This window comes from Leptonotus elevatus, chromosome 19 (assembly GCF_054856555.1).
Source record: "Leptonotus elevatus isolate MCC_2025b chromosome 19, RoL_Lele_1.0, whole genome shotgun sequence".
In the NCBI taxonomy this organism is placed as follows: Eukaryota; Metazoa; Chordata; class Actinopteri; order Syngnathiformes; family Syngnathidae; genus Leptonotus; species Leptonotus elevatus.
This window is the reverse complement of record NC_141257.1, coordinates 8,804,756-8,832,490: the sequence shown is the minus strand read 5'-3', so window position 1 is coordinate 8,832,490 and position 27,735 is coordinate 8,804,756. Positions and strand designations below refer to the sequence as shown.

Sequence of the window (27,735 nt, the reverse complement as noted above, 5' to 3'; positions counted from 1 at the left end):
TTTGAGGCAGGAAAGGTGATGATTTTTTTGTCACTTATGGAAATCCCTCTGAGCATTATTCAAAATTGTTGATATCCAGTTTAAGATCCATGTACTAGTCTTGACTAGTAAGACAATTCAGCACATTAGAAATACTTGTTTAATCGTCATTTTGCATTCCACTGCTGAAAATGCCCTTTTCACACTGCACTTGGTGTTCACCGTGTGACAGGGCGCAGGGACGAGAGCGCCCAAGCGTAAGCTTGCCCATATTTGGAAGACATTGTTTAGCGACCTACCAGGAACTAGCATGGATACACTATTACTGTTAGCACTCTGAAACCACTCCGCCTATTGGATGTGCCTTGTAACGTCACGTCTACAGCGCTCCCGAATTAAAATTTACGTACCTTTGGGCACGACGAGAGGTGCTAGATGTTAGCCAGTCAAATTTCATTATGTTATTGCTAGTACTAATAGCACACATTTGTTAACTAAATAACTATTTCATTACTTGTAACATGTAGTTGTCCTTCTATTGTGTTAAAGTTGCTGTGCTAGTGTAAACAATGAGCATACTGGTACATGGACTTTAAACTGGATATCCTAAATCAGTGGCGTCAAAGTCAGAACCTCGAGGGCCTCAGTCCTGCATGTTTTAGAAGTTTCCTACGTTCAACACAGCTGATTCATATTTAAATCCTTTGCTCCCAAAAAAACGTATCAATACGTTCTATTTCAAATGTTTGAAGTGTCCAAAGACATATTTATGTTTGTTTGTTTTTTAAGCTAGAGCATACAGAAGCTTTTGATGCAGACTCTAAACTGCAGAGAACGGGTGAAGACATTTTATTAATTACAAAAACGGCCAGCGGGTGGCAGCAGAGTGCAAGAGATCAACCAGGGCCATGTTGAAAAAAAAGCTTATTTACCCACAGTTCTAAACAGATTCATGATTAATGATGAAACTTAGCTATATTCTAATGTTAATTGCTGCAAAACAGATACAAATGTACTTTTTCCTGATGAAAGAAGAGACTGTAATCTTTCTTTTGGTAGGTTCCACACAATATTCTGCTGCCCTTACAAAATCAGTCAAAATCCAGTGAAACAGCCGGGAGCGAAGGGGGTTGCTTCAGTGAAAATGGCTGGGAGTGAATGAGTTAAGCTCATCAGCTAGCTCTAAGGAGTTTGATAATGATCCTGATCATTGAATCAGGTGTGTTGGAGTACAGAAACCTCGAAAACATGCAGGACTCAGGCCCTCGAGGACCGGACTCTGACACCTATGTTTGGAAGAAATTAACCCTTGATAGCAGTTTCACCAGTCCACACAAAATTGGGCAGACATGCCTGTCATAACAGGACGCACATAAAAGTCTTCAAGACCCACGCATTGAATTGAACAGGAAGTCAGTGATTTGGGCTTGAAGCAGCCATTTTGGGCCAGGTTCCAAGACTATTATTTTGGCAAACTCCTACGAGGGAATTCACCCAAATGAACCCCAGCCGGAGGCAGGTATCTTTGACAGATGGTGCCCACTAAATTGCCTAGATTTTTTGCCTACGCTGTCAAGCGTTGGCATAACATGTTGACAAAGTTTGACCATTTTGCGGATTCACTATTGTAAAGGCGGCACCTCTCACAACAATGGTATGTTTGTGAAATGCATGGACAGCTTTATTGAAGCGGGCATTGATCATCACGCCAGCATGGGGCGGGAAGCATTCACATGATCTTGCAGAGCAGCAAAGTGGAGGTGAAGGGCCTCTAATTGGGCCTCCTCGCACGGCCGTGTGAGCGCTCGGACGGCTGTCATTATGTGCTCATTCACTTAGAGACACAAGGGGTGGGAAATCAAATGGAAGTCGGCATGTTGGGCTGACGTCTCGGCAACAGAGAATCTGGCTGGCCGCAAATGAGTTAATTGCGGCGGACGGCGCCGCCGTCTCCAAAACGATCGACCCGTTCCTGGCAGTCACTCACGTGTCACCGGATAGTTATAGTTATGATTGGATGATTGGCTGTCACTCAGGTGCCATTGCTTATTCATGTCAAGCGTTTTGGAACAGGTGGAGATTCGCAAATTGATTTTTCTTTGGACTGCAACTTTTTTACTATAGTGTGCGATAAAAGAGCATTTTGTGTGAAAAAAAACATTGTGAGACTTTAATAATGAAGGACTTGTAATGGAAAAATGCAATCGTCATACAACTCAGATGGTTGTTCTTGGCAGGCGTCTTTGAAAGATGAGAAAATACTTAGTATGTTGACCTGGCTGAAAAGAAAAAAAACCCTCCCTGCTTTTTGTAGCAGGTCTTTTTGCAGTAGGCTTAGCCAGAATGCCGTGAACACTAACCTGGACTTTATCTGGTTGTCCAGAATGGCGCTAAAATCGCCTGGGGTTGCTTACCTACTTCTCAGCTAACCCTGTGACTAATCGTTCACACGGCACACATACAACATCAAGGCATCAACACTATAAAGCCAGACTCCTGGGCGCTGCAGGGATGAAGGTGTGTTTGCCGTGTAATAAAGACCCAGCGGGACGTTGGCGGTCGGTTGCCCCCCGGTCCTGTAATGTTTGATCTCCACGAGCATTAGCAGCACGCTAGCATGGGTACAAACGTATCTACGTGGCTGCCAGATGTCTTCGGATGCAACCTCTTTCCCCTCCCTCCGCTGTTGGTGCCGCCATAAATAATGATAATTGCGTTTAATTACACCGGCGCTGAGGTGGCCGCGATTGGAGCTTTATTAGAGATGTTCATCACTGTCTTTGTAAGGTTGCGCTTGTGACAGTTAGTTGCTGAGCTAAGCTTTACATTCTAACATGGGTTTGTAAATCCAGGTCCAGAGAGAAAAACCCTGCCACAGTTTGTCTTTAGCCCCTTGTGCTAGCTAGCTAGCTAGCTTCCTAGCAGGTATCCAAGCACCTGGGGAGCTCGCTAAGGAGCTCGCTAGGGAGCTCGCTAGCCAGCACCTGGAGCTATAGCCAAACTGTGGCAGGGTTTTTACTTTATCTGAAAGCGGTATTACCCACTGACAACTAAGCTGTTAGACATTTATCATGAAATGTTACACAAAAAGTCTCAAGAAATAGCCTGAAAATATATATGTAATTTTTTGTTGCATTAGTTTGTAAAAATAGACATACATCCAGCCAAGTTGTGAACTGTTACTGCATGCTTTGAATGGGTACAAGTAGCTCCATCTGGTGGACACATAAAATAAAAATGTAAATCATAAAGACAAATGTGCAATCAAAAAATGACAGTTTCATTTTTTTGTCAATTCACAGAACATCATTGTTTCTGTCGCTTTGCCGTTTTAGGCTCATTAAAATAATGCGTATATGCAGTATACTCACTGGGAAATTTAGTCTATATCATCATCTCATAAGGGATTTAAGGAAGTTACTCTGTACAATTGTTTACTTCACCCATTCGTCATCCTTTTGTTAAACGTTTTCCCAGCGCGATTGTCTTTAAACTGCTTAATTTTACCATGCGAAAGCTTTTATGCGTAGAATTTGTCACATTTTCAAACAGCGGCTGGCTCATCGCCACGTTCATCTTCTCATTTAAAAGCCACACATTCAATAACACCATTATCTCATTGCGTGTGTGCGCCTGTCAGTGTATGTGCAAATTCAGGCGTCATTGTTGGGCATTAGAAGAATTTGCTTTTGAGCGCACATCTGAATGACAGCTCAGCGGATGCTTTATTAAAAGTGAAGGGAGACAGACAACCTCCCGCTGTCGATACTGCTAATATATCACAAATATTAGAGCTGAAAGCACTAAATGTCATCTTTTCTGAAAGGGTAAAAAAAAAATCATTACCCAGTTTTTGCCGACTGCTGAAGAAGTTTTCATGAGCTTCAATCTTTTTTAGATGGATGCATATTGATGCAAAAGAGGAGCGATTACACTCTTTAAATCCTTTTATGTTGTCACAATATGTCCAAAAAAAAGTGGCTGAAAAGTCTTTATAGTTATAGTCATTTGAAACCACTTTTCCTGAAACATAACTAACGCCTTTTCACAGTTTTCTACAAACGATGGTACTTTTGCTATTGATGTTGGATGGTGTGCACGCCCACATTTTAGTAAACATGGAATCTAATAAGTCACTGTAAAAGCTGCATGGATAATCACAATGTCCCGCTAGCCAGAGTCCTGTCACTTACCTCACATTTCCGTACGGAAACTCGTACCTTCCACACGCCTACGAACTATAAAGACAATGTATAGATCTGTATATTACCGTAATGTATTCGTACATCTCAAGTGACGGCGCGGGTCGGAGCAGTAGGACGGGGCCAGGTGGTTGTGGAAGACTTTGAAAGTGAAGGGGTGTACTTTGAACTTGATGCATGGTGGGATGAGAAGACAGTGAAGGTTCTTGGGAGGACGGGGGGGGGTGGAGACAGGCCTCTGGAGCGGAAATGTTTGAGTGAATTGTGAATATTTTGAAGTTCTCGGAGGGCTTTGGGAGGATGAGCCTTAAACCTTTGACAACGCTGCAAAAAAACAAGAAGAAGTGACATATAACTTTTTTAGACAGAGCTCAAACTCAAATATTTTTGCAGCATTGCATTCACTCTATTTTAACAGTTTGACAACAAATATTTGTTTTTGTTTTTTAAATTAACTCAAAATACAGTCATTAATGTCATAACCCCTGGCAACAAAAGTGAGTAGACCCCCAAGTCTAAATGTCCAAATTGAACACAGCTTGTCATTTTTGCTCCTACTAGCTATTAATTGCTGTATTTTGAGTTTATTTATATAAACAATAAGTATACACTGTGCACTTGCTGTTTTTCATTGGGAAACACTGGTATAGACCATTGAATAGGAAGGTGGATTGCTTTCATGTAAGCTTACTGGGAGAAGGAGTCCATCTAGTCACACGAATAATGACCAAATATGGGCACTACTTTCGAAGAGCTCCAATATAAATCCAGTGAGATTGCACTTGTTTAATCAAATAAAAGTTGGATTTTTACCCGCTTGGGGCAATACATTTTGACAAATGATGTTAAAAAGGAGTGAACTTAAGCAATTCATGAACGTAAGGGACCAAAAACATTTTTCTTGTAAGAAGATGGAGTCAAAGAACTGGTAGAAGATGAACGCGCCACATTTGAATATCCCTCCAAATCTGATCGATTTTATGGAAAGTGCTTCCAAATGGATTTTCTGCTGGATTCATCCGTCACACGTTAAATGGATCTTTTATGCCTTCTTTGAGGTTTTTTTTTCTACACGTATCTGTTCTGTAGAGGAAAAAAATGCAAAGTTGACTCCTCTTTAATCCGAGGTGGTGCTGACGGAGGTGCAAAAAATTTACCAAGTCATTGAATCTCTTTAGCTTTTTTTCCGGTGTGTCATCCTTCTCACTAAAACCTGCGTAAAGCATGGGCACCGTTCTTACTTTTCTTCCGTCATTCCTTTATTTTTTCTTACCCGTAACTGTAATTGCTTATCTAGGGAGAAATAAAAGTCCAGGTAAATGCTTGCCTGAGTATGTACGGCGGGGGTTCGATGACTGTAGCACGGCCACTCCGTATCTACGTGCGTGTGACGAATGCAGATCAGCCTACAGATGGGCCATAAAAGCAGCAGCTTGTAATGAAGCGACTGAGACCGAAATTATGGTTATGGCAGACCAGAGGGGGTGCGGGGAGGGTAAGGGTTGAGGAAGAGCGAGGCAGAGATGGAAAGACGGAGCGAGTAATTAGGGAGGAAGAAAAGGTGAGGATAAATAATTGAGGGTACGCCGCAGTAAACCAGCGTGAGAGTCTGGCGTGGCTGCTGGCGGCCGAATAAAGCGCCGTGATGGAACTATGAAAAGTCGGCAAACTCACGCCGGCAGATCAAAGACAGCTGTACTTTTACAACGTGAAGTAGCGAGCCGCCGCTACATCGCAGATTTGCAAGCGATTATTTTGCGGGGTTTTACAATATACAAGCGAGTCTGAATTTAGAACTGCGGAAGTGTAGTGCCACTTTGTGCCACCACTTTCTGAGTATTTGTTTTATGCTCTGTTTGTAACTATTTTGTGCTAATTTATTTTAGCCTCTCAATGGTATTTCACATTGCAGTATAAAATCTGCAATATATAGAAGAGCGACAAAGTTAGCCAGTGCTAATAAGCACATAACATTTTTAGTTGTGTTTATTTAATTTTTTTAAGTATTCTTTTGCACCTGTTCTCATCCTCTCACTGTCAAGAAATGGGAGATTATCACATATACTTTGAAGAAACAAAAATACTATTTTGTTTTCCAAATCCTTGCTCCTCTCCAAAAATAGGCAAAAGCATGCTTGCTTCAAGATGTTGAATTGTCACTCCTAGAACTGACATCAAACAGAAGAGAAACACCAAAATGTTTAAGCCATGTAATAACAAAGATATGTTAGCTTTAATGCTATAATGTGAAACACCACAGACAGGCTAATGGAAATTATACTCAACAAAAATATAAACGCAACACTTTTGTTTTTGCTCCCATTTTTTTTAAATAAGATTAACTCAAAGGTCTAACACTTCTTCCACACACATAATATCACCATTTCTCTCAAATATTGACCACAAACAAGCCTAAATCTGTGATAGTGAGCACTTCTCCTTTGCCGAGATAATCCACACCATGATTAGTGCACAGGTGTCAGTACTGACCGTTTTTGGGTCCCCAGAGCCCCCCACCCCACCCCCAATAACACAAAACGGTGGTTTTGTGGGCAGTCTAAGGCACATCTGTGCAGCTAAGGTGGGATTGATTATTTTGGCAAAGGAGAGGTACTCACTATTACAGATTTAGACTAGTTTGTGAACAATATTTGAGAGAAATGCTGATCTTGTGTATGTGGAAGAAGCTTTAGATCTTTGAGTTCATCTCATAAAAATGGGAGCACAACAAAAGTGTTGCATTTATATTTTTGTTGCGTATAGCAGATATTTTACATTAATTATGAACCATCAAACAAGTGCTATAACCAACATGACAGGAATGACAACTGTTAATGGAGGTTAGTTGGAGACCTTCTCTGCCTCTTCTTCTAAATCTTCTTCTACCTATGCGTTTAAATGTGGAACCCCTCCCAAAAAACATTGCTAAAAAAATCCACAATATATCATGTCGGTGCAAGATGAACCACAATGCAGTGGGGGTTCACTTGGAATGAGAGAGATCAAACGATTGGAACGAGGGAATGTAATTTAATGGAAACTTGAATGAAAAAGTGATGAAAGCAATGTGGCAACGCGGCTCCTGTGTGTGTAGTATTAAACGTGTCTCTGATAGGACGACAAACCACCACAAGCATCCCGGCACCCAACACCTCAGGGTACAAAATCAATAGGCCAGCAGGTTGCAACCCAACATCCAATCACAGGGAGGGGGGGGGGGGGGCACAATGATGGATGACCCTGCGTGTGTATGTGTGTGTTGAGATAAGAGGGTCGGCGAGGGGTCTTTAGCGAAGGCATTCTCACGAAAAGACTCCACAGAGAAGCTCGAACCAAAGTAATTACTTTACATAAAAGTATGTTCATTTCCTTTCTTTTTTTTACTGGTTTGTCTGCAGGCCGAGACTCGTTTGGAGGCAAATTTATCCCGCCATTAAGTCAATTACGTCCTCGTTTTCTCCTTTCCCAAAAAGTTTTAAGCGCGGCGGCCCTCATTAGCAGAGTAATGGTTGCTATTCATATCGACGAAGCTTTTCGTGAGAGGAGGGACGTCTTGGGCGAGTGATGAGCGTCGCCACGGCAACAATAGCGAGGCGTCTGAATTTAATGAGCGATCTAGAAGTCGTTAATTTGCACGATGGCGATCAATCAACACCGAACCACCGGCTTTTCTGCGATGGGGGGGGTCCTGTACTTACAACTATTACCATGTAATTAAACATCTGTTACATAGTAATTAACCATTAACATATACATTAATAATAAAGTACAAAACATGCTTTAATTTAAAGCAACATGTCTGCATTAAAATAGCTGAAACTCTTTTTTTTTTTCAATTTAATTAGGGCATTAACTTTGGAGGTAAATTTGTTCCAGAGCAATTTGCTCACTTGATTTAAAATCACAATTGCTCAAACGTGGACTAGGAAGGCTAATGCTGAAATTACTAACAAAAGCTTCAGAGATCCCCAAGCATCCTCTTTTCTTTCCCCAACACAACCCATCTGTCTCCTTCCCAGTCGCCCCTTCCATCATCACACCACTCGCACTACCCCATCCCCAACCCCCTACCGCCCAGCCTCCCTAAATCCTATCTGTCTGCACACTTTCATCGTTGTATCAATCACGCTGAAACTGTAAGAGCAGAGAGTCCCCGATCTCCCATCAGCCTCCTGTTTTATGGCTCGTAGCGTCCTGCCTCCCTTTCCCACTTTCCAGTGCACATATACAGTAAATGTGTATACAGTACACATCTGCCAGCAACATATGCACCAGTAAAAGCATCTTGAAGGAGAAACGTCATTAAGTTTAAACGCAGCACGGCTCCAGCTGATAATGTACTTCTGATTTGGATACATTTTTAGTTTGAGTTGCGTTTTGGTTTGATTCAGTCTTTTTAGTGTCATGTTGACCCTTTCCAAGGTTATGACATAGATGGACTCCCCAGATATTTTAATCTGCCAAATATGAGCCACGCCTTCTAGAGAGATTGATGAGGCTAAATTGTGTTAACAATGAAGTTTTAATCATTTCCATAAAACACTTGAAAATTCAGCCTCACAACCTCTTGTTGTTTATCCGGCAACCGTTTTAGACCTCCTTTTCCTTCCCTTCCCCATTTTCCCATCTTGATGACATCTGACATCTTTGACTCGCGCCGAGGGATTCTGCTTTTCATAATGGTGCCTGCTCTCAGGAGACCATTTGCTTTCAACATATCCTGCACCTTGACAGAGCTGAAAAACTTGTCAAGTCGGTGGAAGACGAGTCAGTTCCGTCCCAGCGACTGCGCTTTCCTCTGCGTCTGAATCTAAAAACTTCAATAACATTTCTTGGCATCTGGCCGCTGCGACCGCAGAGCACACAAATGCTCTCGCAGGACGTGGTGGTCTGTGCTGGCACATGACGGCGGCACATGGAGGCAAACATCTGCTTGTCTTCACGGGCCTTGCCTCCTGTTGGCAGAGTGTGAAAGTCTCACTTCCTACATGGCCTCATGCATGATGCTCATCGGAACAATCAAGATAATTTGCTACTTAGCATTGTAATCGTATTCTATTGCACCAGAATACACTTGATCTGCTTGAATTGTAAGTCTTGGTCTCAGACTGCAGACGGTTGAATGTGAATGTGTAGTTGTGTACAAGTTGTTTCCGAAACTGGACCAGGACCAATATTTCCAGAAACAAAATGCCAGAATTTCAGAGTCAAAGAGTCAAATTGGAACCACCTGCTAAATTTGCAACATCTTTTACACAGTCTGCACTCCTCTGAGTTCCATTCCAGTCATCAACCACCTCCAAATTGAAATCTATAAGCGCACCGATGGGATGCCATGTGCTCTTCTATGACCATAAATTTGCTGCTGTAGTGATGCTGCGCCCGGTTCAACAGACTCCCTCTCTCGTCTTCTCTACCTGCAGAACTCCACAGTACGTCCTGCGGGAACCCCGGCATCCCGCCCAAAGCGATGCTAAGCGGTGGCGGGCGCTTCGCCGTGGGGGACAGCGTGCGCTACAACTGCGTGTCCGGCTACGTTCTGGACGGCCACGCCACGCTCACCTGCGTGCTCAATGCAGGGAACACGGCCGCGTGGGACTTCCCCGCTCCCATCTGCCGAGGTACACACCGCAGCATGCTGGTCAATGTGGTCTTGAAACTTTATTGAATGAATTGTGGGGAGAAAGCCTGTCACATGTATGTGAGTGTGTGTCCTTTTATGTGTGTGTGGGGGCGAGGGGATCGAGGATTGTTTTTGTGGTCCTTGTTCATCATGCCACAACAAGTCATTCTGCCCATGTTTTGGGCCGTATTTACATATCTCCCAACCAAGTAGGCCTAAACACACAAGCCACATTTCCACCAAATTCTACTTGTTTGGCAAGCGTACGCTTTTAGGTGCCAAAAAGTGGTACAATGTGTTCTTTTAATACAAGGGAAATGAATTTTTTTGTAAGAATGTGTTTATGTAACAATCAACAGCACCTCTACTGGTCACAATCAACCTTATCACTTTCAAACCATAATTTCCAAACACTAAACCTCATAATCCCCTAACCCATAACCCTTAGTTTTAACCAACTGTTTTAAGATTTAACCATAACCCTATAACACCGACCTCTAATCTCAATCCAATCCAAACCCTCCAGTTCCAAACTCCCCAACACTAGTACCTTAAATCCTAATCTTAATCGCATTTCACAAACCCTAAACCTCACTGTTATCCCTAACCCTAATTTCTACACCTAACCCAATCTTAAAACCTGAACTCACAATGCCAGCATCAAGCCTAACCCTTAACTCCTTACTTCAACCCCTAACTATAGTACCAACCCAAACCCTAAATCCTAACCTCTCATCCTATATCCCATTCCCTAATATTTTATCCAAACTGTAACCTCATACTCTCCAGCCCTGACCTAAACCCCTTTAATGTAACCTAATGATCCCCAAACTCTTAGGCCCTTGAACCCATCTTTCAACGCGTACCCTGTAACCCTATACTCCTCTAAACCCAATTCCTAACTCTCTCCCAAACTAATCACCTTAATCCAGGGGTATGGGACCCTGTCCCTCGAGAGCCACTGTCCTGCCTGTTGTCGATGTCTCCCTCCAGCAACACAGCTGACTCTAATCACCATTTTATCAGCAAACTCTGTAGAAGCCTGTTAATGATCCTTTTAATCGTGTTGGTGGAGGGACACATAGAAAACAGGCAGGAAAGTGTCTCTCAAGGACCAGGGTTCCCTACCCATGCCTAAACCTATAACCACCAACTCCATGATTCCCCAACCTTTATACAATCCCGGGCCCATCCATGCCTCAATTTTTTTCTGTTGATTCGGGGTCAGGTCACAGGGGCAGCATCTTAAGCAAGGAAGCCCAGACTTGACTCTCCCCAGCCACTTTGTCGAGCTTGTTGGCGCGGATCCTGAGGCATTCCCTGTCAAAACATAGTCTCTCCAACGTCTGCTGCGTTGTCCCTGGGACCTCGTCCCAGTGGGACGTGTCCAAACACTTCACAGGAAGGCATGTAGAAAGCATCTTAACTAGATTCCTTAGCCATATCATCTGGGTCCTCTGGATGTACTCTGCATCCCTCTCGGATGACCGAGCTTCTCACCTTATGTCTAAGGAAGAGCCCAGAAACTAATTTCGGCTGCTTGTATCCAGTCTTTTGGTCACGACCCACAGTGTGTGACCATAAGTGAGGGTAGGAATGCAGATCAACCGGTAAATTGATAGCTTTGTCTTTCGGCCCAGCTCCTACTTTGTCACCGCAGATGCAGCCCTGATCCGCCTGTTGATCTCCCACAACATTCTTCCCTCCCTTTTTGAAGAAGACAGGGATGCTTGAATTCCTCCTCCTGGAACAGGATCCTAATGCCCTACCTGGAGAGGGCACACCACCCTTTTCCAACCACGGAGTCAGACTAACCCTAACCTCTCATCCTCAAACCAAACTCCTAACCCTACAACATACCACCTTATTTGATCCCGAAAACTTCATAATGCGTGTTTACTACAAACTCTACTTTTATATAAAAGTAACTTGTACAAAATGGAGGCCAGTGTTGTTACATTATGTGAAATCATCCTTGTACACCAAGTGTCTGCAAACAACTCAAAAACAAAAAATAGAATAGACTCACGCTGCGCCACCTCACTACCAAGTTTTGCCAACACAAAACGACTGTCACACACAAACACAAGCTCATTAGAATGCGATTAAGAGTGACTGATGACTGAGAGGCGTCAAACCAAATGCTCGCGATGAGTCACTAGACAGCCCCTTGAACACAAACGCGACTCAAACATGGATTTTGCGAAAAAATCGCAGCGTGAAACCGATTCATTCTCTAGAATATAACATCCCCCAAGCCCCACCTATCCTCGAAATGAGTCCATTAATTGCTCGCATTCATCCGAAGAACACAGTAAGTGTCAATCACGGAGACGCAGCGCAAGTCTCTGCGGTTTCACAGACATAGCGGGGGTCCAGTGGAGTTGCAGCTAATGGGGGAGAGGGTACCAACATGATCAAAGAAACCAAAATGGAAGCCGCGCCAGAGACGTCGCTGGTGGCAGAACCGCTTGAACTCAACAAACAAGTACAAAGAGCAGCATTGCGTGTTCAATACACAGGCAGTCTTTCCTTTTGTAATTGAAGAAACCGAGTTGTGGCTGACGAGGGAAAAAGGGTTCATTCGGGGTTTTGTCTAATGGGGAGCATTCACTTTCATTTATCCATCTGTTTTCTATAACGCTTGTCCTCATTAGGGTCACGGCTGATTTAGGGCGAGAGGCGGGCTCCACTCAGGACTGATTACGATTCACAAACAGACAAAACAACAAATCACACTCAAATTCACTTGGACAGTTTAGAGCAAGGGTGTGAAACGAGCAATTTAATTTGCTACTTCAAACCAAAATGGATGACTTCCTGTTTACATTTGTGCTTGGGTCTTGAGATGTTTTTTTTGTGCGTTACAAAAGTTACAATCCCATGGGACAATAATTCTCTTTTGCATGACTAACTTCAAGTTAATATAATTTAATGTTGTATAGAAGACATTGTCTCAGTTCTGAAATTCACACGTGATGATTGTCATTATTATTCCGACATATTTTCCACTGATGTCAAGCCATTCTGCATGGCGCTGGACTAAGAAGGGGGATGCTGGGAGGCAGGAAAAGCCACTTGTCATTGGCAGATTAGTAATGTCTCTGTCACCCTTGTCAGCGAGGCTAAGAGGGGTTAAGCTACCACCGTGAACGCGGGGCAGCAGGCTGCAGCCTCTTTTCGAAAGTTTGTCATACACTAAATTCAAGTTGTGACCGGTGCAACTCGGATAATCCTTTTTAGAATAAATAACTCAAGCATGTTTTTTTTGTTTTTTGTTTTTGTGAGTGTGGATAGAGCACATATCACTCTTTCATTTGGATTTTGTTGAAAGTTGGTATATTTTTGACTTATTGACGTTGTTTTGATCAACTTCTATACTTTGGGGCCCAGGAATTATGTTGAAGTGAGACCATACCCTTGTCTAATCGAGAAAAAAAAGTGCTTTGAGGCCATCTTGTGGCATCAATAGGTAACTAACTTTGTGTGGCCGTCCTATACTACCGGGGAAAGTACAAAAAAAAAACATAAAAACCTTTAAGCTAAATAATGAACATAAGTATGCCTTTCATTTTCGTTTTTTCTTTTAACATCAGATATAAATACTGCATTTGCACTTCTAACACTTCTCCTATTTGTACTAAAAATCCCATGCCGTAAAAGTTGCTTCATAACTACAGCCTTCAAATGGCTGTCCCCAAATGCACCATATATGTAATAAATGTTTGGCTGAGCTCATTAGAATCAGTCACTATTATATTCTTAATGTCTACTATAGGACTCCAATGCTTCTAATTAGTCACTTTCTACAGTACACAAAGGCCGGCCGGCTGCTCAGTAAAGTCCCCGGCTCTGGTTCTGGCAGCTGATGTGGGTTGCCATGGCGGCGAGTGCTAATGAGATGATGTGCAGCAGCTGGATTCCTTTCACACAACCTGTTCATCAAACGGACACTCGCAACCTGCTGCTTCTTCGATATGTTTTCCACCCTTACTTTAAAAGGCTTCTATCGTGAATAAAAAAAAAAGTGTGTGTGTAGAGGTTATCTCTTTTCTATTATTTTCTATTTTCTATTCTTTTCTCGTTTTGATGTTACATTAGTAACTTTTTTTTTGCCTGTCTTTTTTATGTCTGTGGCTATAAAAAGGGCATGCAATCATCCGCACTTGTTGCTTGATGACACCAAATAAATACTGTATTTTCCGCACTATAAGGCACATCGGATTATAAGGCGCACCTTCAATCAACAGCCTATTTAAAACCTTTTTCCATATATAAGGCATTATAAGGCGCACAGAATAGAAGCTACTGTAGTGGCTGGGGTTGCGTTAAGCATCCACTAGATGGAGCTTACTGATCCACATATAAGGCGCATCGGATTATAAAGCACACTGTCGGTTTTGGAGAAAATTAAAGGCTTTTAGGTGCGCCTTATAGTGCAGAAAATACGGTAAATAAATAAATAGGTGCTGGATCGGCAGTTGGATTAGAAGGAAAATAAATGCCATTGTGTGAAAATTAATAGTTAATCATAATTAAAGCGGACATATTATGGAAAATCTATTTATATTGATTGTATACAAATAGCACAAATTGACAAGTGCCAAGAAGTGATTAAGTGCCACCGCCTTGAGTCAAAATACTTTATTTACTTTTTTTACTCAGCTCTCGCCGCCTCTGGTTGTCATGGTAACAAAATCCATACTCACCATTGGCCCAGCAGTTGATGGGATGGGGCGGACATGCCACCCCCATCAAAACAAAAGCTAATTTCAGCTGTAAACTGTGCTGTAATTCTCCAACCATATTATATACATTATATTGACAAAAGCATTGTCACTAAAATTTTTGTCTCGAATATTTCTCAACATTCCCGCGCAAATATCCAATACATGCTTTTATAGATTCCTGGAGGACATGTTTTTCCATCCTACCACTCAGGGCTGACCCTGTTTGGTTGGCACAAGCTCCTCAGGGGTCTTTCAGGTCTAATTATTGCCTTGCTAATGACTCCTCGTGGATGTGAAGCTCTGCTGAGCCAAGCAGCGGGAGGAGACAAACACACTCGACCCGCCACCCAGACATGTGGAGTTCTCACACACACACTCAAATACTGTACATACCCGGGTAGATGAAACAATTGAACAACTCCATTTCATGAAAAACTAATGTCAACAGTAAAGGCCATATGCTTACCAAAACAGCAGCACATGAAAAGCCATTCAGATGAATGAAATGAGTATGTTGTCAGAAAAAAATTGCATTTATTCAATTTTGCACACAGTATGTCGCAAATAAATTAATATACACAATTAAATACAAAAATCATGCAATGTTACGTACGTAAGTACGAAAGGAGCCTCTGACTTGTGTCTGATATATTTTGACGAGCTATGCGATATATGATCTCCCCTCAGTCTCGGTTCTTTCTGTTTTACAGCCTTTCTCCGTAATAGTCCTTTTTATCTGATTTTCAATTCCTGTTTAACGCGACATAAATTGTAATATCCTGTTCGCATTGTTGAATATTAATAAAAGCCCTCCCACTTAATAGGCACTTACACAGCCTCTATTTGTAGAAATATAACATTAACAAATGATCAATTTTAAGTTTTTACCTGTCATGCTGTGTACCCTTAGCATAAACAATATGGCATTCAGACTCCTTTGCACTCTTGCAAGGTTTTTGCAAATGGTTTTATTTATGTGGCAGGTAGATAGCGAGCCGAGTTCATTTATAAGAACAATTTAAGTGCATGCGGAATTGTGTTTAGGAGTCTATTATTCACACTAATCACGCTCCCTTCCTACCCTCCTGCCCCTCCTCTCCGTCTTCTTGCCTCGTCTCCCGCAGATCAATGTAGTGTCTTGTAGTGACACTTGAAGTGGTCTTATCTCTCTCCTGCAGACCTGCTCACTGCTTGCTACTCCACAACCACGACACACACACACACACACACACACAGTTCTCATCCCACACACACTGGCAATCCACTTCTCCACATATTTTATTTCTTAGCTCATCCCTTCTAATGTTCTCGTCTCTCATTACCGGCACGGCGGTTGCTGTCTTAACAATCGGAGGAGGGATAAGGATGAGATTAAGCCCTCTGTATTTCGTAATTATGTCGGGCCTTGGAAGTCGAACATATCTGTCCGACCTGCAGTTTGTTCGGACCTTTAAATGAATTCCCCCATTAATTCATAATGAATATAGAAAGGTCATTGTAAAACCTTTAAATACTAAATAGGTGATGTATGAAGTAGCTTTTTCATTAATTGTAATGCCTATTGGCTGTTCACAATTATTTTCTTCCCTGAGAGTGCCACCTTAACAACAAAATGGTGCCAAAGCTGTGGCTTAGTAAATAGGAAGCAGGGTCTCATCCAATCCCTCTCCAGTCACGACAGGTGTGCTCCAGGGCTCCATCCTGGGGCACCTGCTCTTCATCATCTACCTTCTCCCCCTCTGCCTCATTTTTTTCTACATTCATCATTCACTTCCATTGTTTTGCAGTTGACAGCCGGCTTTCATCTCATGCTTGTCTGAATTACCTTCCTGGTTCACCTCAAATCTTTTCAAAGAAAATGTTGAAAAAAAATATATCATCCAAAGTCGACAGTTTCTCCATTCCAATAGATTGTTCTACTTACTTATTACTTGCACATACAATATGTAGCCTACTCCGATGTCTGCCCCAAATTTTGGCTGTATTTAGCAGGCTGATTAGTAGAAACAAACCCCCTTTTTTTGCATAGTTGTCTCACACTTCTGTTTTATTTTCAAAACTTGCCATGTAAAGGCGGTCTTTCTTTCGCTCTTGTTGTTTGCATTTGGTAAACACATGTACAAGGCTGTAATGAGGTGTAAAAAAACAAAAGCAAAAACACAGCTCATATTTAAATGTCACTTAAAGCTTCCCTCCAAAAAGCATTTATATTCAATCAGAGCAGACATGCTGGATGGACATCAATAATCTGAGACAAACACATTTTTGGCAATAAACACATGTAATCGTATTTACACAGTGGCAACTGTTGAGTGAACACTACAACCAATTAAGCGTCTTTTTAGCGTAATCGCACCGAAAGGCGTGCTGTATGCGAGCATGCTTTCCGCTAAAACGCTGTTCATTTATTGATACGAGCCACTCGTTTGTTTATTTATGGAGATGCACGTGGCGACAAGCTTGTAAAAGAGCACTTTTGCGGCATGTGCACTCACTACAATGACAGGGGGTCGGCTTGTGTGGTTTAGCTGGAGCGTGACGCCACCTGATGCTGCTCAGTCAAAATGGCCGTTAGTTCACTATTAGCATTTTTACTTAATTAAACACTCATGTCTTGTTGTGTAAAATCATTGGCAATAATTTAGCACAATTTTTCACACTGCAAGGGTCCAAATACAGTCTTGTCATTAACTTTACTAGAGTACATATTCAACTCTACACAGCAATCTCTTCATTTATATACTCTATTAAATTATAAATATTACTTAAAATCTCATTTATTGGCACCAAATACAGTATGTCATTGCTGGCTTACAAAAATAATTTATTTCTAAATGTACACAATATTAAATTAAATAAGTAAATCTGACTCTATTTAGAGTAAATTTGACTCTATTTAGAATGGGACCAAATAGACTCTGTTTTAAAGAAGGCTAATATGTAAACTTGAATTTTTTTTCCAGTTCCTTATTTTACTCTATTCCAAGTGTAAATATTACTCTAAAACTGAGCCCACTTTAAATAGAGTCAAATTTATTCTACAGAATTTACTGTGTATCATATTTATAGGTAAAACCATAAAATAAAGAGAAGATTGCCGAGTAATCAAAACTCCCTAAAAAGGTCTAAAAATATTTTTTCTATTGGACAAGGCTGTAGCCTGACTTTAACCCTGTTCACACTGCACTTAATCAATGTAAAAGTCGCAGCAGCTGGAAATTACCAGCTGCCAGCGTGCCCATATTTGGAAGTGTTAAACGTAGCAGCCTACCAGGAAGTAAAAACGGATATTTTGCTACTGGTTAGACTTTCATTGTTGCAAAAGAAAGGCCTGACTGCTCATTTTAAGGACGAGGATACGCGCAGCTTAGTAAAACTTACGGCTCGGCAGGAACTTGTAAATAAGTGCACCAAAATAACACTATATCACTTCGCCAGGTCCTTTCTAATTGGAGGCCCTTGTCTTGCGTCATGACACCGTCGCTTTCGAAATTTTCCATTGAGGCAGAAGTCCTCTTGCCGACCCGCACCACCCAACAAGACTCCATTCTGTGGTCCCCACCCCTCACCACATACACAATGTATGGACTTGACAATGCTAAACGCAGTGTGAAAAGGGCTTTATCCCAGATAAGGTTTTGACCCGAGTTTAATGAGGATACGTGGCAAAAACATTCAGAAGAGCGAATCTCAAATGTGAGGAGGACTGTTTTAAGGTTTTTTTTGTTGTGTTTGTGTGTGGAAGGTCTTACGGCTGACATTTTTTTTTATGAAGGGTTGGGTTTTTTTTATGATTCAAGAAACATATGTTGCAACTAATGACAATTTCCAATATCTAGATTTGAATACCAGGTGTTGTTGGATTAGTGGGTGGATTTAATTCAAAATAAGCACGGAATAATAAAAAGTAGAAATGTCCTACAGTAAATGCTGTTTATCGTTCAAGTTTTAGCCATAATTTATCTGGGTCCTCCATTTGTCAGGACTTATGACAACCAATGCGTCAGTGAAAAAAAAAAAAAAAAGTTTTCCGCCCTACTGTTAGCAAACCTCAGTCGACTCCATTGTGCGGTGGCGGCGGTGTGTGCTGAAGGCTTATGTCAGGTGTGCTTTACTTAACTCTAATGTGATTGGATTAAAAATGTGTTTACCACGATTGCTCCTTCCCCGCGACGGGATGCTGACGCTGCAACGGGGACGCACAATGCCGACACAACACATGCACACTAGCAGGCACAAAGTTTTGGTTCGCGCTCTTAACACACAAAATCACTCACACGCAAGCTCAAGCGGAGTATAGTTAGCACTGCTGGAGTCAGCAGGGACTCATTTAGCCACTAAATGATTCAGGTTGTTCACTCTCCATGTGTGTGTCCTGTGTGAGCACAAATGTGTGTAAGCAGTTACAATGCAGGGACAACTTGATGATCTAACGAGATTTATAACATTTTAAGGTGAAGCACTTTAAGGGTAAAAATTGGGTTGAGTAGGTTTAAAGAATTTTTCGCTCAGGAATCAGAGCCGATTTTGAGTATGGAAACGAGTGTGGGACTATTGTAACGACAAGGACATAAGGTGCGATCAAATGTCCTTCATGTCACGTCCTCCATCTGTATAGTTTTCGATGTCTCGAACATCAGAGCATAGAAAACTAGATATATGGATGGAGGCAGGTGTCCAATCAGACGTGTCTTTGACGAAATCACAATGGGAGCCATGTCACAGCAGCCAACTCTATACATAATATAAAACTAAAGAAATAGGGGTGCTTTGATAAGATTCATGCCAGATAAGGTAGAATACTTTGTAGCAGTGACATGAAAAGCTTGTTGAAATGGAAAAGTTGCTATTCTCTATTCACCTGCACATTTGAATGATATATGGCGACATTAGAGTTGTGGACATCACATTCCACCTTTGGAGAAGATATATTAATGACTTTCAGTAAGGAACCCAAACTCAACTCAAAGCACAGGAATATACGCCAAACCCTAAACTCGGGTTTGGACTGACCCTGAAAGGTCACATTTTGCTGCTAAAATTTGAGACAATGCAGTTCACAGCAAATCGGTCAATGTTACATTTCCAGTGCTCAATCATCTAAGCAGTGTTATTTTAACACTGTCAGAGTAAATTTCCTTGAGTTTTTGACTTGAAATAACGAGTCAAGTCAGCCGTTACGCCGCAACATGCTGCCGGGAACAGCTTCAAAATAAAAGCCTACCAAGTCCCTGATGTCAGCGTATTAATGTATTTGGAAAGATTTCATTTTGAATCATGGATAGCTTGAACAATTGCTGCTGCTGCTCGCTTGACTAGTCTTGCCCATGGTTCACCTGCAAGCTTATTTTTTTAAAGGTATTTTATATTACATATTGATCTATAATATTAAACATTAAATTCAATTTTCAATTAAAGTACTCCTTTTTTTCTTTTTTTTTTACATCTAGGTACTGGTAAACAAAAATGTGTGTGTGTGTGTTTTTTTTATTATTTTGTATGAATCCATGTATAATATGGTCGGACTATTTTGGATCAAATGTGTTGAGATCTGACAGAACTTGTGCATGTTGCGTCCAGCAAATTTACTGAATTGTTGCGACTCGCCATTACACAAAACTGAATAATTCAACTCCACAAGGTCAGAGCTGGACCGAACATTTTGTGTGTGACGTGTCGGATGATAATCTTGTAAATGTGGGCAATTACTCTTAAATGACAGTAAATAGCAATATGTCATGCATTGCATATTTGGAAGTGACACTGCTTCTTTTTTTTTTGACTCGCGACATGGCTGCCTCCCCCGCAGCACACCTCTGTGCCTTTTAAAATGTGTGACAGTTTAATGCTCACTAAGCGTGTCTGGCCTGCCAACAAACACACACACGCGCACACACAGCCTGAGGTGGTGTGTAACAGGGGATTTCAAGGGGGACAGCAGGATAGACAGTTTAATCTGACAATGAGAGGGAAGCGAGGTGAGGAAGGGAAGGCATTTGTACATCGAAAGATGGAGGGGAAGGGAAGGGGGAGGCGGCTCGGGAGCGGAGGGGCTAAAGGTTATGATCAGGACGTGTCGGCGGGGTGTCGTGACAGTGGAGAACTTCATCTCTCTTCCACTCTAGAGAGTTTTAGAATTCTGTGGAAGACAGGCCGTAATGCTGGACGACTTGGAATTAGGTCATAAAACGTTTGTTTTAAGTAACATTTACAAGCTGAGATACATTTGATTTTGTTTGTCAGGCCTACAGGAAATGTTACCATGACATCACAAGTAGATCTACTATTTGGCAAAAGATAAATCTTTGCTCATACTTGGTGCTGGTTGCTAGAGCGACCGAACAGGAAGTAGTCTTGCGAGTTTTGCTGCTGGTTTGAAGCTGAGGTAGGCAAGGTAGCTCTGGCATTACTTATAATAAGGAAGAGGGGGACGAGTGGCAGCTAAAAGAAGGGAATGGGTCCATCCAATTCTAAATAGGATCTGGGGTAGTGTAGGCTCGTCCCTAAACTACTTTGATGTGTAGGGAGAATTTTATTTTTTTAATTTATTTTACCACATTACTGTACGACATTTGTCATGTGTCCCAAAGCTCGGAACACTGGGGCACCACATTAATACCATACTGCCACTCAAATTGTTTATAAGGGTGCCAAAATGAGTGTGTTAATTCTGAGTTAATTAAAATTTCCTTTAACGGCAGAATTTTTTTTTTTACGCACGATTAATAACCGCTCCTTAATTGGACTGGGGGAATTCCAGTTGCAACCCAGCAGACACGTCCACGTCAGAATTTAGCAGTAATAAATTTAATATTCAAGTTGTATTTTATTATTTTAAAAATGTGCAGAATTTCACAAGTCACTTCATGTTAAAGATTAGATGGCTCTTAATATGAAAAGAAAAATGCACTGAGCTGTCACCAATGTCTTACAAATGCAATTATGCAATCTAGTGGCAGAAATATGACCTCAACACAAATCAATATCACACTGTTTTTTTTACAGAACATCTTTTTAATATTAACTAAATTTTATGAATTATAAATGACTAAAAGATGCAGCCATATTTATATTAGTTAAAAAAAACATTTATGTTAAGAGTATGAATATTTTATCGTACATTTCATTGTACATTTAGAAGACATCAAGTTTGTGATTAATCGTGAGTTAACTATTGAAGTCATGCGATTAATTACGATTAAACATATGAATCGCCTAACACCCCTGGTTTAAATCCAATGCCCCGACCACCGCGACAGACTCCCACCTTTTGCACAGGCGTCCGCCCTGAAGTATCCTAGTGCATATTATTTACTAAGATCATGAATGGTCTGTTGGAATGCCTTCTGTATCACTTAATGATGAACCTCAATGCACCTGTGCAGTGTGTGTGATTGTTGTCTTCCTCATGTTTGTTTAGCATACAGACGTTTCCCCTCCCCTGGGGAAGGGGACCCCAGCTGATTGACAGCTCTATCCCCAGTTGTCATGGCAATGATGATGGATGTGTTTTTTTTCCAGGGAGGGGGGTGTGGTGCATTGCCGCCGAGACCCCTGTTGTGGCATGACATCTGCATGCATAATGTGCTTTTAGCATAAAAAGATGAGGCAACACGGTGAGACGACATGTTGCTCGTGTGCTATACAGATGCCGATTAGATGGAAATTTCCATTAAGTAGGACGCATTGCATGGAGATAGAGAAGGGTGTGTTATTAAGTGAAAGGTGAAGCATTGTGAATTTTCAAGTATTTTTTGGAGTGGATTTGGGCTAGGTTTGGTGTTGGTAATTGTTTTGTGGTGAGGTTTGGGTTGCTGTTTAGGTTAAGATTAGTTAAATCCAATACAGCACAAAACAGCACAGTTGATGTTTGTGTCTTTGTGGGGGTTTTTTTTCCTGGAAAAACAACGCATTGTATTTCCTTTGTGTTACTTGAGAAAATCCTAAAAAAACATTGAATATTCTACATGCATGATGTTGAAGTTGGTGCTTTGGTGGTTGGCTGGCCTTGTTGGAGGTCTGAACTTGGGGCGTTGTGGTAGAATGTAATTTTCAAGGGAGCCTGTCCTCTATTTGGACAGTCTGTTGTGACAAGACATCTATTTTGATATGATTTTCTGCTAAATTCCCATGCGGCCTTGTCTGATATCACACATTCAGGCATTGGAGTGGACATTTTCTCTCCTGTTATGATTATTTTCTCATTTCTCCTTCCGTCCTTGAACGGGAATGGATGAGGTACAAGTGCCATTTTTGCATTTATCCGAACCATTTATGTTCAATTCCCATGGACCAGCAACACATGCGGTTTAAAAGTAATCGCGCAATTGTACATTCCCTGAGGAAACGTCAGCGCGTATGCGCACAGTATCTTTGTTTAGATTGGACGTTTAGCTCAACTAGCATGAACACATAACAATATGCTGTGTGATATAATGCGACATGAGAACAAAACACACACACAAGTGTCTTGTTTGTGCATCGTGAGTCGACATGCATGAGCGGTTCATCCACAGTGAGGCAGGCAATCAAGCTGCTCACCAATGCATGGCATTGAGATATTGAGATACAACATTGTATTCCGGGAAATAGTCAGTGTCGAGCATTATCTCTGCCCTGAAGGGAAGCTCGGTCCATGTAGTGAACGTTCACAGTAAGTTGATTAAAAACTGCAAAAAAAAAGAAGCTTTTCTTACATATGTTTATTTTAATTATGTACATTTCATCTTTTATTTCCAGTTGCTGATGGTTGTCAATTTTCAACTCTAAAATGAGTACCCTGCTCAGTATAAAGAGGACATTATGATTATGTGGAGATAATGATTAGCACTCAAGTAGACTGACCATATTAATAATAATAATAATAATAATAATAATAATAATAATAATAATAATAATAATAATAAACGTTATTACGGACTCAAAAGGTCCAGGGAAAAAAAGGATATAAAAGACAACATAAAAAAACCATTCACTACATATTTACAGTGCAATTAGTAAAAAAAAAAAACACTTAAAAAAACATAAATAACAAACAAATAAACAGTCAAAAGACCTCAGAGTAGACTAACATACCACCAATGCTTCCAGTAGTGCTCAGTTTGATGCTAGTAAAGCCATGATTATGGAATTCTCTGATTTGTTCAGCCGACATATAACTTTATACATAACATTTGTCATGTTTATTTTTGTTTGCAAAAAATGCACTTTGCAAATAAAATGTAGCCATTATTTGTGAAAATACTGTAGTTTTCCAACTCTTTAACTCATTTGCTCCCAAAAACATATAAAAACATTTTATTTTAAATGTTATTATTATTATAAAAATATTTAATATTTTAAATATTGCCATGGTCCCAAAAAAGTAATTAATACTTTTTTTTAAATGTTTTTTTTTTATGCTAGAGCATACAGAAGGCTTAGATGCAGCCTCTGACCTAAAGAGGTCGCAGGTGGCAGTAAGGTATAAGAAATCAACCATGGCCAAGTTGCAACAAGCTCTTTTCCCCAGTGTTTTCAACAGGTTTATGAATAATGATGAAACTTAGCTGTATTATAATGATAATTGCTGCAAAACGGAAACAGATACAAATATAATTTTCTTACTGATGAAAGAAGAGACTCTAACCTTTCTTTTGGTAGGTTCCATGTTTTCATAGCAATAGAACACAATATTCTGTGGGCCTGGCAAAATCAGTCAAAATCCAGTAAAACAGCCGGGAGCAAAGAGGGTTGCTTCAGTGAAAATGGCTGCGGGTGAATGAGTTTCCTGGACTTTGGTGATTAAACATACATATATATTACATCATCAAACGGGTTTGCCTCATGTCCATTCGCAGGCTGTCGAAAGATGTCGATCTCTTGCAGGCCATGAATATTTTAAACGTACACGTATTGAATATTAGAAGTGTGAGTAGTGTTGCATTCCTCACCACCCCCCTTCCCCAGTGGACCGCTTTGGTGTCATCAATAATTCAAAACGCGCACGAACTCGCAGACCCGCAGTCCGGCGTAGCCGCTCACGCGCTAGCAGATCACGCAGGGTCAAAGTCTGCGCACACATCAAATCAAGTTGGAAATGAGCCTCCATGCAGAACCCCCGCCCACCTCCCCGCTCCCCCACACAGCAAGAAAATGGAGACAAATTCAAAAGACGAAAACAAAGATGAATGCAATTGGCCTTTCAGTCATGACTCAGCAACATAAATAGGTGATAGTGGGCGGGTTACATATTGGAGAAAATTGCTAGAAAAAAGCTGAAATAAAGCACTTAAGGGATGGTCAATTGAGAGCATCTTTCTATTATTTGGTGTTGTGATTTTTTGGGGCCAGTTCCTCACAGGTTATTTTGTAAGGTTTTGGTCAATGACCCATAATAAATATTGGTTATATTTGCGTTACATAACACAAAATCTACTTTTCTTCAAAACATTGTAGTGGACATTTGTTTCTTCTTTTTTACATTCATTTTTGGGAATGGATTCATGATTTTTAAATGTATGTACACAAGAGGAATGACATCCTGTGACATGGATAAAAAAGCACGGCGAAGGATGAAAATCTGTACCATGATCATTTAAATATATATTGACTAGGTGTGGTCTATGTCATGTCCAAGCCAGTGGGAAAAGCCACCCGGCCACTTCTTGGTAGGTTGCTAAGCAACGATTTCCAAATATGGGCAGTCGTTCCAGTAGAGTTAACGGCAACTTAAGTTCTCAAATATAAAATACAAGCTATTTGCCCCATAAAAAGCTACATCATATTTATATATATATATATATATATATATATATATATATATATATATATATATATATATATATATATATATATATATATATATATATATATATATATATATATATATATATGTATATTTGTTTATTTATTTATTTTTAATCAAAATGTCAATGTGTTTGCGCAAACTAAGCTGTGCAGCCGTCTCGTTTGTCGTCGCTTGCTTCGGCAGACATCTTATTAGCCTTCTCATCCGTTATGTCAATTGCGGATTGTGAACAAGCATCCTGCAAGTAAACAACACGCCAGCTCAGCACACACCATCTGGGATTCCTATCTCAAATTTACCCCATCAAACAATCTTCAATCCTCTTTCTCGTTGTGTCTATCTGCATCTCTCTTATTTATCTTCCCGTTTCCCCTTTGTCTTCCCAATAATCCTCCCGCCCCTCCATCACCGTCTTGATCTTCTTCGTCTCTATCCAATATCCATCCGTCTTGCTTCCCGTTCACCCTCCGGTGGACCGCCCGCCCACCCGCTTCCACTGTGACTTTCTAATTGGTTTTGCCTTGCCTCAAGCCCCCCACTTTTGAAATCATCAGTCATCAACCCCCCCCCCCCCCCCACACACACAAACACACAGTTTTCGTTTCCTGTTTCTACCTCACTCGTCCAAAGTTAGCTTTGAGTAGAGCCAGGTTGTGCAAAAAAAAAATAAAAAATAACTAAAAGAAAGAAAGAAAAATCTTCGCGATTTAGCATCAATTATGTGTCGTGAGTACCTGGTTCTGTTTGTGGCTCATGATAAACATGTCTACCGAATTTTGTATCAATGTATCATTATTATTATCATTATTAATGTTATTATTATTTAAACTGTACAAGGGTGAGTGAATTTTGGGCGATGATGTTAAAAACCCCAAGAACCGTTTTTTTTTTTTTCAGGCATGTTAAGATCCGGATTACTGTCAAACAAACAAACAAAGATAATTACTTGTTTGTGTATTTAAACAACCACAACACTTCTGCTTGCTCAATGCTAAGCTAACACACAATTCAAAGGGCCATAGGCGTGTAGTATCCATAGCCATGGTGTTAAACCTTTAACCAACTGATATTTGAATACAAACAACAGAGCAACACACGTAGACAGACAATGTAACCATACTCAGGCATATATGCTTTATTTTACGCGAAAAACGTAATGCAGTTTACCGAGTCACTTACAGTATTTGTGAAACTCTTTTTATTGTTTTTTTTTTCCCTCCATGCCTGTTTTAAACTGCCTCCGGTGCAGCAATATATAATCATGATGCGCAAAACCTTTCATTCTTTACATCCTCTGTAGTTATGTTACTATGTTTTGCAAAGTAAAATAATAAATGTTGCTATATTGCTATAGTGCTATATTATATTCATATAATATTCATTTGAATGGGGACAGGTGAGCTGTAAGTTTTTTTTTTAATTATGAGAGTTGCCATAGAACAAATTAAACTTGTATCTCAAGGCACTAGTGTCCCCACACCATGTGAGGAATGGGTGCATTGTGTTGAAAACAGGACAGGAGTATTGTTCTGGAATATTTTTTTAAAAATAAATATACACTGTATTATACCTTTTCTTGATGGCTGACAGGCTGTTAAAAAATAATGATAAAATCGGGAAGCTAAAAGAGATGTGTTTTCTTCCTGCCATATAGGTCAGGTTCAATAAACTTGTCACAAAAAAAAGCGACAGAAAAAAAAATAGCTGCCATATCGCTTTGGTTTGCTGTCACTTCCCCTGCTTTTTACTCGCGCCCGAGAACGAACAATTGGACGAGACGTATTAAAGTTGACCTTCTGTTTTGTTTCAAGTCTCTGATGACTCTTTCTTCTGTCCGTCATCTGATGGCGTTTCATCACAGTCTTGTCAGGATTACAAGATGGCCTTCTCGTGCGCCTTGCAGGAGATGCCACCGAAATCAATGTGCCCTGGTGAACTTTTGTTTGTTGAAGAAAGTAGCCCTGGTGCTTAAGTGGAGAGTGGAGAGAAATATTTTGTTTTGGTTCGACCACTAATCAGAACAATGGGGAAGTCCAAGGGAAATTGTCACGATACAAGTTGGGAAGTATTTTTATTGGCATCCCTTAACAACCACAGCGTCTTTATGGATGCACTGATGGAGTCAAATTGAACATTATCCGCGTGCTTGTTGTGTTTTAATGACACCTTACAGCCTGTGTAAACCGTAGCCAGCCTCAAAGGAATTGCGCGGATTTAGACAATTAAAAGTTGTATCTCCTTTTCCTTACTTTGCGAGACGTGTGGCATTTATCTATCAAATCCTTTGCGACAGCGTCTTATTAAAGGCGGCTGTACGAGCTGACAGCAATCTGCTAAGAATTCTCACGTCGGAAACACGAGTGACACTTCTCGGTGCGCCGTCTTGATTTTTTTTGTCTTCCTTTTTTGTCG

General features: G+C 40.8%; 1 protein-coding gene across 12 annotated transcripts in view; it reads left to right on the top strand.

Annotated features, from left to right (window-relative positions):
• Nucleotides 1–27,735, top strand: part of LOC147157788 (CUB and sushi domain-containing protein 3-like) — a 321,354-nt gene that overhangs the window by 159,502 nt on the left and 134,117 nt on the right. For all 12 annotated transcript variants that reach the window (XM_086061991.1, XM_086061989.1, XM_086061992.1 and 9 more), the window contains one exon: nucleotides 9,605–9,802. In XM_086061991.1, the coding sequence (XP_085918117.1) occupies nucleotides 9,605–9,802 (198 nt within the window). The remainder of the gene's footprint in view (nucleotides 1–9,604; nucleotides 9,803–27,735) is intronic.